The sequence below is a fragment of the Delphinapterus leucas genome, chromosome 21, assembly GCF_059928025.1.
Source record: "Delphinapterus leucas isolate spDelLeu-1000000601 "Yukka" chromosome 21, BTC_Dleu_Yukka2, whole genome shotgun sequence".
Taxonomy (NCBI): Eukaryota; Metazoa; Chordata; class Mammalia; order Artiodactyla; family Monodontidae; genus Delphinapterus; species Delphinapterus leucas.
The window spans coordinates 11482321-11495241 of NC_143149.1; the positions used below are offsets into that span (position 1 = coordinate 11482321).

Below are 12921 nucleotides of genomic sequence, written 5' to 3' on the forward strand. Positions count from 1 at the left end.
TTGATTGTTTTCTTCTTTTTTTCCTCTTTACTTTGAGAAGAATATCAAGAACATGTTTTTCCTGTTTGATCTTCCTTTTGTCACAGAAGCCGTCACCAGTTTTCAGTGAGACTGAGTTTTAAAAACAGCAGTCAATCAATCGATGCAGCGTCTCAGGATTGGCACTGTCTCTGTACATGAAAATACACTTTTTTATTGTGGTAAAGTATACATGACATAAAGTATGCCATTTGAGCCATTTTGAAGTGTACAGTTAAGTGGCATTAAGTACATTCGCAGTGTTGTGAGGTCATCACCACTGTCCTTCCTTTTTTAGGCTGAACAGTGTTCCACCTTCTGTCCGTGGACACTGGGGTTGTTTCCCCCATTTCCTGTTATGAATAATGCTACTGTGAACATCATGTACAAAATTCTGCGTGCACATTTGTTTTCATTTATCTTGGGAGTGGAATAGCTGGATCAGATGGCGACTCTACGTTAACCTTTTGAGGAGCTGCCAGGATGTGGTCCACAGCAGCTGCACCATCTTCATCCCCACCAGCCAAACATGAGTGCCAAGTTCTCCACGTCCTCGCCAGCACTTGTTATTTTCCATTTTCCTGGTAATCGCCGTCCTCATGGTTGTGCAGAGGCATCGTGTGGTGGTTTCAGTTTACATTCTATGTACTCATTCGCTCTTCTCCTCCTTGGAGAAATTCCTGTGGAAGTTATTGCCCATTTGTGAATTAGATTATTAGCTTTTTGTCATTGAATTATGAGTTCTTCATGCTGGGTATTAACCCCTTATCAGATCTATGATTTGAAAATATTTTCTCTCATTCTGTAGCTTGTCTTTTCACTCTCTTGTTAGTATATATATAGATAGATTCTTTTTCATATTCATTATGATTTATTACAGGATATTGAATATAGCTGCCTGTGATATACAGTAGGACCTTGTTTCTCCATCCTGTATATGCTAGTTTGCATCTGCTGATCCCAAACTCCCAGTCCATCCCCCTCCCCATTAGCAACCACAAACCTGTTCTCTGTCTGTGAGTCTGTTTCTGTTTTGTAAATAAGTACGTTTGTGTGATATTTTAGATTCCACATATATGATATCATATGGTATTTCTCTTTCTCTTTTTGACTTGTTTCACTTAGTATGATAATCTCTAGGTCCATCCATGTTGCTGCAAATGGCATTATTTCATTCTTTTTTATGGCTGAGTAGTATTCCATTATACACACACACACACACACACACACACACACACCCCAAATCTTCTTTATCCATTCATCTGTCAATGGACATTTAGGTTGCTTCCATGTTTTGGCTCTTGTAAATAGTGCTGCTGTGAACATTAGAGTGCATGTATCTTTTTGAATCAGAGTTCTGTCTGGATATATACCCAGGAATCAGATTGCTGGATCATATGGCAATCTGACATGGCAACTCTATTTTTAGTTTTTTGAGGAACCTCCATACTGTTTTCCATAGTGGCTGCACCAGCTCACATTCCCACCAACAGTGTAGGAGGGTTCCCTTTTTTCCACACCCTCTCCAGCATTTATTATTTGTAGACTTCTTAATCAGATTAGGGCCATTCTGAGTGGTGTGAGGTGTTACCTCATTGTAGTCTTTTTTTTTTTTTTGGCTGTGTTGGGTCTTCGTTGCTGTGTGCGGGCTTTCTCTAGTTGCAGTGAGTGGGGGCTACGCTTCATTGCAGTGCACGTGCTTCTCATTGCGGTGGCTTCTCTTGTTGCAGAGCACAGGCTCTAGGCACCCGGGCTTCAGGAGTTGTAGCACGTGGGCTCAGTAGTTGAGGCTGGCAGGCTCTAGAGTGCAGGCTCAAGTTGTGGTGCACAGGCTTAGTTGCTCCACGGCATGTGGGATCTTCCTGGACTGGGGCTCGAACCCATGTCTGCTGCATTGGCAGGTGGATTCTTGACTGCTACGCCACCAGGGAAGCCCCTCATTGTAGTTTTGATTTGCATTGCTCTAATAATTAGCAATGTTGAGCATCTTTTCATGTGCCTGTTGGCCATTTGTATGTCTTCTTTGGAGAAATGTCAATTTAGGTCTTCTGCCCACTTATTGATTGGGTTGGTTTTTTTTGACATTGATTTGTATAAGCTGTTTGTATATGTTGGAAATTAAGCCATTGTCGTTCACATCGTTTTCAAATATCTTCTCCCAGTCCATAGGCTGTCTTTTCATTTTGTTGATGGTTTCCTTTGCAGTGCAAAAGCTTTTAAGTTTGATTAGGTCCCATTTGTTTATTTTTGCTTTTATTTCTATTGCCTTGGGAGACTGATTGGTACGACTTCTGTCAAAGAATGTTTTGCCTATGGAGTTTTATGTTGTCATGTCTTATATTTAAGTCTTAAAGCCATTTTGAATGGACCTGTCCTGATCCCCATCCTGGTTGGTGGCCCATCCTAGCTGGTGGCCCATCCTGGTGTCCAGGCCTGGCTGGCAGCTCCACTTACCAACCTTTATTAAGCTCAGGGAGCTGTATGGTGTATGGTATATGGGTGTGTTCTAACTTGATTGATATATATGAGGCTGTCCAGCTTTCCCAACACCACTTGCTGAAGAGACTGTCTGTTCTCCATTGTATATTCTTGCCTCCTTCGCCGAAGATTAATTGACTGGAGGTGTGTGGGTTTATTTCTGGGCTCTCTATTCTGTTCCATTGATCCATATGTCTGTTTTTGTGCCAGTACCTTGCTGTTTCGATTACTGCAGCTTTGTAGTATTGTCTGAAGTCTGGGAGGGTTATGCCTCCTGCTTTGTTCTTTTTCCTCAGGATTGCTTTGGCAATTCTGAGTCTTTTATGGTTCCATATAAATTTTAGGATTATCTGTTCTAGTTCTGTGAAAAACGTAATGGGTAATTTGATAAGGATTGCATTAAATCTGCAGATTGCTTTGGCTAGTATGGCCATTTTAGCCATATTAATTCTTCCAATCTAAGAACATGGGATATCTATCCATTTCTTTGAATCATCTTCAGTTTCCTTTATTAATGTTTTATAGTTCTCAGCATATAAGTCTTTCACCTGCTTAGTCAGGTTTATTCTTAAGTATTTTTTTTTGGATGCAATTTTAAAAGGGATTTTTTTTTAATTTCTATTTCATTGCCTTTCTATTTAATTGTTATTATAAAGCAATGCAACCAATTTCTGTATGTTAATCTTGCATCCTGCTATTTCGCTTAATTCGTTTCTCAGTTCTAGTAGTTTCTGTGTGGAGTCTTTAGGGTTTTCTATATGTAGTGTCCTGTCATCGGCATATAATGACAATTTTACCTCTCCCCTTCCAATTTGTATACTTTCTCTTTTTCTTATCTGATTGCTGTGGTGAGGACTTCCAATACTATGTTGAATAGAAGTGGTGAGAGTGGGCATCCTTATCTTGTTCCATATTTTAGTGGGAGGGCTTTCAGCTTTTCTCCATTGAGTGTTATGTTGGCTGTGGGATTGTCATAAATAGCTTTTATTACATTGAGATATGTTCCCATAATGGAATTGTTTTTATTTCCTTTTCAGATTGTTCATTGCTAGTGTATAGAAATGCGGCTGATTTTTTGTATTCATTTTGTATCCTGCTAGTTTTCTGAATTCATATATTAGCTCGAACAGTTGTGTGTACGTGTGTGTGTATAATCTTTAGAGTTTTCTACATATAAGATATCAACTGTGAAGGAGATCATTTTATTTCTTTCCTTCCACTGTGGATGCCCCATTCTCCAGAGCTCCTCTTCCCCATTACCGTCTGTGTCCTTAAGAGGTGTCTGCTCCACTATGTAGAACCTTCTGGAAGCAGATGAAACAGCAAGGATGCCCTACTGGTTCTGGAGATCTGTCAACTTGAGACTAGTTGCTGTGAAGTTCCCTGAGCTTAATAAAGGTTGGTAAGTGGAGCTGCCAGCCAGGCCTGGACACCAGGATGGGCCACCAGCTAGGATGGGCATCAGGACAGGTCCACCAACCAGGGCAGGTCCACTGACCAGAACAGGGCCCCCCAACCGGGATGGGCCACCAACTAGGATGGGTCATCAACCACGATGAGCCCACACCTGGGACAAGCCACCAACCAGGGTGGGTCACCAACCAGGATGGGCCACCAACTGGAATGGGCCACCAACTGGGATGGGTCATCAACCACGGTGGGCCCACAACTGGAACAAGCCACCAACCAGGATGGGTCACCAACCAGGATGGGCCACCAACCAGGATGGGTCACCAACCAGGATGGGCCACCAACCAGGATGGGTCACCAACTGGGATGGGCCCACCGTACCCCAGGGGCTGCCTCCTTGAGAATGGATGATGGTCCACTGTCTCCATGGAGCTGGAAACAAGACACGGCCACAGCCTGAAGTAGGACTGTGGACAGCTTCCAGTCCATGCCTAAGATGGCCTTCGTCTCATTTCCCCCTCAGTGGAGATATGATCTGCTGCCACAGCTGCTTTTCCCTCCTCCCCTGAGACATAACGTCAGTGAGGTCAGAGGCCCAGGAATTGTGTCACCTTCACCGCAGGGCTGAGGGGTCACTCTAGGCAGGTAACATCAACCTGCTGCTTCCTTTCCAAAACCTCTGCCTGCCTCGGGCGGGACACCTGACTTTCTGATTCGCCAGGTTGTAATCCTTCCATTAAGGTGCCTCTTAATTAATGACACGTGTTTGCCGGTATGAAAATAAATTAAATATTGACAGATTCATAATTTCCCATTAATTCTCAATATCCAATTTGTGTCTTTCAGTTATGCACAATTTACATCTTTTCCATGCCCAGCAAATGAATACACTATTGTTGGATTCTGGGGAAAACTTGTGATTTGCAGACAAGACTTAACCCTTTACTTGATTCTTTTCTGGTCTCAGCACAGAATCCCTGTAAACTCTCCTGTCAGCTCATTGGGCTTTACTTTGTCCGTTTCTCTGACCACACCCTAAAAGTACTGAGGAACAGGGGTGTAATTGAGCAGGTGGGATGGTCAGGGTTAATCAGTTTTGCGTATCATTCTAATTTCAAAGAGAAAAATGCCTCTTCTAGAAAAAAAAAATCTTGTCTCTGTGTCAGCATAAATACGATAATCTGTTTCTCCCAGTGTGACTGAAGTTAGATGATAATTAGATCAACTTATCTTTTACAATAGTGCAAAATATCATTCAGTCTGAGTCATTTGTTTTCTGTAAACCATACCAATTAAGGCAGAAAGGAAGCTCTCGAGAATGTGAGGAATGCTCATCACAGTGAGATGGGGGGTGGGGGAAGCCCAGCGCTTTTCTGCATCCTGAGATCTCAGCAATTAGGAGAGGTGGTAGCAGTGTCTCCCTGCTGTTCCCCAGGCCCTGATGCTCAGTGTTTTCAGAAAAAACTGTCCTAGGTTCGCTCACACTCACTTGGCCCGTTCTGGATTTTCCTCTCCATGCAGCACTCGCTGTGCCCAGTTTCTCTAGGGAGCATGTGTTCTCATTCAGAGAACCTGGTGAAACATTGGGTCCCCTCCGAAATAAGAAGCACGCACAGAGCTGCCCCACCACACACACACACACACACTGCACAACTAAAGGGGTTGCAGACGCCCTGAAACCCACGCAGCGGTGGATTGATTGTCTACTTCTGCATGACAGATTACCACGAATTTAGTGGCTAAAACAATGCCCTTTATTGCCCCCCAGTGACCATGAGTCAGGCCCAGGCTTGGCCTGCTGTGTCCTGGGCCTCATGGGCTGTGGGCAGAATTCTATTCCTGTGGTTGTGGGACTGAGGTCCTAGTTTTCTTGCTGGCTGCCAGCTGGGGCTACTTTCACCTCCCTGAGGCCCTCCAAGTCCCAATTCCCCCCATCCTCTTCCTACCTGGCAGTGACTCCTCTGAGGCCAGCAGAGGAGGACCAGGTTCTGAAGGGCTTCCCCTGGTGGAGTCAGGCCGCCAGATTGGCCCCCCTTTTGCTTCATTTAAAACCAACTGATTACAGGCCTTCAGGTCCTCATTTAAAACCAACTGATTACAGGCCTTCAGGTCCTTTGTCCTTGCATGTGGCACTTGGCACTGACCCTTCTGGTACCTCCCTGGCCCATAGCACCTGGCACAGATCTTGCACTCGTCACTCAACAGACATTTCTTGAGGCAACCACTCAAGTTTTCCTTCCAGAGGACCTGCCGTCGGAATGTGGTTAGCTGCTGCCAGCCCTTCAGACCCACATCCTGCATAGACCAGATGTCTTCATTTACCGGGGTAGACTAGATGTCCTCATTTACCAGGGTAGACCAGATGCCCTCGGTCACCAGATGACCTTTATTACCAGGGTAGACCAGATGACCTCTCTTACCAGGGTAGACCAGATGGCCTTGGTTACCATCACTGTATAGGCCCCATAGATGTTCAAATGGGGTCATGCAACCCCTTTATTTTGCAAAAGAGAAGCTAGTGACCAGAGAATTTAGGAGGCTTGCTCAATGTCACATAGCACTCATAAAGGTAGAAAGTAGAAAGTAAGATGAGTAAGGTGTAGGTGAGAATGTATAGGTGATATGTTTTCAGAATTCAGGTGGAGAGAAATCACCTTCATGGAGGAATCAAGGGAGAAAGATGGCTTCATAAAAGGTGATACCTGAGCTCCTCCCTAAAAGACAGATAGGATGAGGATGTGTGGAAATACAGGAGGAAGGCAGAGGGGCTGGGAGGTGACAGAGCAGGTGGAAGAAGGGGGCGCTTCCCCTGTCTTGTGACTGTTTTCTATCTGCACCAGCACAGAGATATTTCAATCAGCAGCTATGCTGTTGACTCATAAAAGTGTCACACTTCTGCTGGAAATTATCCCCAAGAATGTCTCCTCTTCAGATTTAATCACCACCACCCATGCTGGAAATGTGCCTGTCCTAAAATAATAAATGTTTTCTTAAGGGCTTAGAACACTCCAACATGAATGTAGACAGCAGCTGGTGGCAGTGCCAGCAATCAGCCGTGCAAGGCAGTTACCCCAGAACAAACCTCAAGTAAATATGTCTGCAGCAATCACAAGGGCAGCCTCATCTATCCATCCTCACAAACTCCACAGTATAATCCATTTTCTTACCTCAATGATGCTCTCATTGCAAGTTTAGGTGCTCATCCAGTTTTTAATTATATTCATAATGGAGAATGAAGAAGAAAAAGGGAACCGACACTTATTGAGCACCTACTGTGTGCCAGGCGTGATGAATTCCTTACATACGGTATCTTTCTATTCTTGAAATCCATTAAAGTTTTAACAGTTATTAGCATCCCCACTCTGTGGATGAAGAAATGTTTGCTTGACCTTAAGGTCAGTATTGACCGCGAGTAATGAAACATTAGAATTTCCATCGCTAAAGCTGACTTGTGATCACCCTTTCTCATAAACGTACATATCAAACTCGGCCTCACTACTTAGCCAATTGTTTCCTTTTCCCTGCCTCTGAGAATAGCCAGTGTCCATGATGGACATAGAGACCCATAGTGTCTCCTGCCTGGCAATGATGTTATGAGGCCCAGAGCAGAGTAGGCACACAGCACGTGTGATCTGATGGTGCCTGCGTGCATATGATATCCTGGTCTTAGACAGTTGTCACTTTCTTTAGTGGCTTGGGAGCGTCCTGAAATGGCCTTTTGGACCCTGGCACCGTCCTTGTACCTGACTGTCCCCCTAGGTGATGCACTTATCATCTGTGATTCAGAAACATCCCAGGGCTGTGTTGGGTGCTGGGCTACATGGATGAACAGGAGCCAGTGTCCCATTTGTGCCCTGGGGCCAGCCGGCTGCTGTGCATTGTTGCCACATGGGTGAGTCATGACCAAAACCCCAGCAGATCAACAGGAGTGAGCGGGGTCTTCCACAGGTCTGAGTGGACGCTGACAGTACAGCGCCTGAGGGAGCGTCAGAGATTGTCCCCGGCAAGGCTGGCTTTGCTGCACTCGGCGCCAGGCTCGGACCTGAAAGGTTAATCCCAGCCCAGTGCTCCAGAGGAAAACCGGTGGAGGCCGTGGAGCGGATTGATTTTAAGGACTTTGTCTCGAGAACACTCCCAGCAGGAAAGGGCAAACCCAGGTGAAGCGATGTAGCCAGAACTGAAGACGAGCTGCCAGAGAGCCAAGGTGACCATGACTCCAGCCAGCAGGATGGGAGCAAGTGTCCCAGAGCACCCAAGGGTCAAGGCTGACGGCACCAGGGGAGTCCTGGGTCTGAGCAGGCTCAGGCGGCCCAGCCCCTACGGCGCCTACGCACAAGGCAGCCCCCAGGCTGGCACCTCGGAGGCTCAAAGAACTCCCTGTTTATTGCTTTTAAGAAATGCTATTTTTATACTGTTAAAAATTAAAGCAATGCAAAAAAGTACAACTAAGGAAGTAAAATATTACTCCCTAAGTCCCACCACACAAAAACAAAGATGGTTAATTTTGCTGAACATGACAGGCCTGGAAGGATGATAGCCATGCCGATGGTTGGGAAGAATTTTATAATAAAAGACTCAAACGAAGATGAGTCTATTAAAACTAATAGGCATTTCAGCTCATTTTACTTGAATTTATTAAGTAAAAAGTTATGTGTTCAAGGGAAAGAAACTGAAACCGTATTAAAGGAGGTGCTGAACTTTGTAAAAATATTTCTCCTCCCAAAGAATATTAGTTCCTAAAGGATCCTTGCAGTAGCTCTTCCTGGGGGACTGAACCCCACAAGGGGAGCCTTGTAACCTGGGGGGACTCTCTGGACATCAGAGAAATTGGGTGGCCAGTCGGCGTTTAGGAGAGGGGGAGGAGGCCAACCACCATGCAGGACAGCTCTCGTGCAGTTTCCTCAGATGCCACCTGACCTGCAGGTGTTCCAGCGACAGGTATGCAGGTGAGAAAGCTGTTTACAGCGATCTGAGCTCAGCACCACCTCCGTTTTCATGTATAAACACAAGGCGGTTTTCACACAACTGCAGTATTTCCTGCATATTTCAGGAGTGCCATGGTCTGTCGTACACATGGGGGATGTAGCACCTCATTTTGTGCCAAGAACTGTTCACCTTTTCTGAAAATCAATCCCCATGGCAACGTCAGTCGTGTTGCTGAGTCACCATCAGGTGGTGAGGGGGAAATACCGGGAGACCACGACCAAAGATGGGAAAAGGATTGTGCGCCAACGCTGCAGACAGACAGACTGCCCACTGCACGGTAGTAGCCGAGCCCTGTGTGGGGTGAACTGCCCCTTGCCCGCCTGCGGGATCTCTCACCCCGGCACATCCATCGGGGCTGCTTCGGGGATCCCGCATCTTATGGGTGCTGAAGAGGGGTGTCTGTGCTGCCTTTTAGGGGAAAGTCTGTTTTTAGGCAGAAAATGTGCTGGTGCAGGTGGGCAGTGTGTGGATAGTCAGTGCCACGTGGGCTGACAAGGGTTATATGGAGCCTGAGGACTTGGGCCAAGTCCAGAGCTGAAGAACGGAGCCCAGGTCACCTTGTCACACCTGCGTCTCCAGCACCAAGGCTACGGATGAAATGCTGTGAGAAGCCCTCTTAAAACTCCTGGAAAAGAAAAGTCTGCACGTATGATTCCCTTTCCTGGTCATCTGTCCCCTGAAGACTCTGAGTGTGAACCGGAGGTCTCCACGGAATAGATACCCCATTTCAGCTCTTGTTACATGAAGGGTGATTTAATAGTCTTGATTTGGCTGAAGTGGGCCTTGGCAAACTGACAATAGGAAAATGACAGTTTCCTGCCTGCTCTGCTCATGAGTAGAACTTGGCCCACATTTAATCATTCGGAGCGAGCGGGATGATGGCGGGTGAAGAAGAGGAAAAAGTTCAGCCTGGGTGCAGGGCCCAGGGATGGCGGGCCAGCCATCAGGATGCCTCACAAAGAAGCCGGCGTCTCCTGCGGGCCACCAGGTGCCAGACAGATGTTGATCCCCTCCATTCCGGAGACTGAAGTCCTAGGCCACAAGCCTGGCCGGTCCTGTGGGGCCTCTTACTGGCCTGGAGACACACCTTCTGTGCCTTCACATGGCCTTTCCTCTGTGGGGAGAGGGGACCCCAGCACCCCCATCAGAGCAGGATCCACCCTGTGACCTCATCTGACCTTAATCTCCCCCCAAAGGCCCACCTCCTGAAAAGTCACCCAGGGGTTAGGGCTCTCGCAGGTACGTCCATATGGGCAGTGGGAGAACAGAGAAGAAAGAGGCAAACAGAGCACTGAGGCCCAGGAGGTGAAGAGGGGGGCTGGGGAAGAGAGGTCTGGTCCATGGTGCCCGGTGCTCAGAGGGACTGGAAGGGGCTCCGGATGCCCCACAGCAGAGGGGATGATGGAGCCTCTCCTCAGGGCTGGCCCACCACGCTTTCCGGGCCCATGAGTGACACCATGGAGCCCCCAGAGGTCAGGGCGAGCCAGTCTCATTCTTTCCCGCCAGGCGAGGCCTGCACCCCCGGGGCTGAGAAAGCACAGCCCCTGGAGATGTGGTGAGGACCCTCCCTCCATCAGCGATGCGTGGCAATGCAGGTTGAGCTGTTGGAATGTTTAAGCCAATGGGCAAATGCTGGTCCGCCTTAAGCACAGGGTCTTGGGTCCACAATTATGGGGTCAGGGCCTGGGTGGGGGCGAGTCTCCTCCACCGAATCCCGACGTGGAGCTCCCTGCAGAGTCAGGGAAACTGTGGGCAGAGACAAAAAAGACATCCTCTCAAATAAGGGATAATTGTGCTCTTGGGAAGAAAGAGGAAGGACCAGCAGGCAGAATTCCCTCCGTTTCATCCAGTCCTGAGCAGCTGTGATGTCACAGCAGTAGCAGGAAGAGACAGAGCCAGGGACGTGGACAGTGCCGTGATGCAGGGGAACCTACAGCAGGGTGCACGGGGCTCACGGGGCACACCTGACATTCGGTCCTGGTTCAGACATTCTGGTGTCAGGACGGATGGAGACCCCCAGGCGGGGAGGGGCTGGGCGCTCACAGGCCACCCAGCTGGGGGAGGGCGCAGATGCTCTGAAAAGGCTTGTTGTCCTTGTTCTCGAATGTTTGATCCTTTTTAGCCCAGCTGAGCAGCTTTTTGGTGGAGGGGCATACTAGCGTCATCAATGCAGATGAGAAGGAAAACGATGAAAAACACAATCGTGACAAGTTTTCAGTTGGCTGGCCCGGGGAGGGGAAATACCCAGAACCAAAAGTTTGCTTGGGGATTTCCCTGGCGGTCCAGTGGTTGAGAATCCGCCTTCCAATGCAGGGGACGCAGATTCAATCCCTGGTCTGGGAACCAAGATCCCACATGCCACGGGACAACTAAGCCCACGCGTGGCAACTACTGAGCCCGTGCACTCTAAAGCCCGCACGCCACAACTAGAGAGAAGCCTGCGTGCTGCAACAAGATCCCATGTGCCGCAACTAAGACCCAACACAGCTGAATAAATAAATAAATGTTTTTTTTAATTATTAAAAAAAAAGTTTGCTTGAACTGTTCTCACAAATCAGACTGCAAAGAAATTCAAACTTAGCCACAAACAAAAACTTTACTGATGAGCCTGTGAGGGACAAGAGGGTCACCCCGTGGCTGGTGGGAGACACAGGGCACTGCGGAAGGTGGTCTAGAAATAACCCAGCAAGGGCTCGTGCCTAGGAACCCATCCTGAGTTTACATCTGCAATGGTTAAAGACAAATTATATATATACACATACATGCATTATATGTTAAATACAGTATTGTGTATTACACGCAGCGTATACAACGTTATATATTGTGTGAGAGATAACAATGTTATATATTGTGTGAGAGATAATGCATACTGATAGTACTTGTTGCCAGTGGTAAAATTCAGATCTTCACTTGAAACCTTGAATTTTGGAAACCTCATATCCATCACAATTATTGACATGATTTCATATTCCAGCTGCGACCAAACTTTAAGAAACTTCGGGGCTTCCCTGATGGCACAGTGGTTAAGAATCCATCTGCCAATGCATGGGACATGGGTTCAAGCCCTGGTCCAGGAAGATCCCACATGCTGCAGAGCAACTAAGCCCATGCACCACAACTACTGAGCCTGTGCTCTAGAGCCCGCGAGCCACAACTGCTGAGCCTGTGTGCCACAACTACGGAAGCACACGCACCAAGAGCCTGTGCTTCGCAACAAGAGAAACCACCGCAATGAGAAGCCCACGCACCGCAACGGAGAGTAGCCCCCGCATACCGCAACTAGAGAAAGCCTGCACGCAGCAACGAAGACCCAACGCAGCCAAAAATAAATAAATTAAATAAATAAATTTAAATTTAAAAAAAAAGAAACCTCAACTTGTTGAGGTTGGCTGTTGTATAAAAAGTATCCATAATTATCAGGAAGGAATATTAACATACTCCTTCCTCTCTTTTCCCATTCTATAGTAAATGTGCTAAAGAGTTTGTTTTGAAAAGTATAGTTATTTTTCACTGAAATGCGTTATTTGTGTTAACATATGAGGGGTTTATTATTGTTCTTTTAAAATGAATGAATACATGTTTTTAAATTTCTGTTTAATTTCTAGTGTGGTAAATGTTTATAGTCATATACACACAAGCACAGCTCACAGTGTCCTCAATACCTTTCCAGCATGTCAGGGGCTCCTGAGAGGCAGAGTTTAACAACGACTGCTGCCCACCTTCTGCCCGGAATTAACCAGGCTCCTTGGAGAAATGGCCGGTTCCAGTCGTGGAGAAGGAAAGTACAAGGTGAGTCCAGAGTATCTTGTTCCAGGAAGCAAGTAATTGCTCAAAAATGTAAAAGGACTTATCAAAATGACAGAAAAGCCAGCTTCAAGAGTCTCCCAGTGGCCAGATTTGGAAAAAGGTAAGCATTAAAGAGAGCAATGATGTAACCCTAAGGAAAGCATGGGGAGGGAGGTGGGGAGGAGGAGATCTTTTCTCTCCCGCTCTGCTCTCCGCAGGGAGGTCGGGGTGGGGCTGAAAGTT

General features: G+C 47.0%; 1 protein-coding gene across 2 annotated transcripts in view; it reads left to right on the forward strand.

The window, feature by feature from the left end:
- Window positions 1-8656, forward strand: part of ERICH1 (glutamate rich 1) — a 56190-nt gene extending 47534 nt beyond the window's left edge. Inside the window, exon 6 of one of the 2 annotated variants that reach the window (XM_022570890.3) lies at window positions 41-8656. In XM_022570890.3, the coding sequence (XP_022426598.1) occupies window positions 41-69 (29 nt within the window). In that variant the 3' untranslated portion in view covers window positions 70-8656. The remainder of the gene's footprint in view (window positions 1-40) is intronic. The other variant, XM_089903624.1, reaches the window with a different exon arrangement.
- The last annotated feature ends 4265 nt before the right edge of the window (window positions 8657-12921 follow it).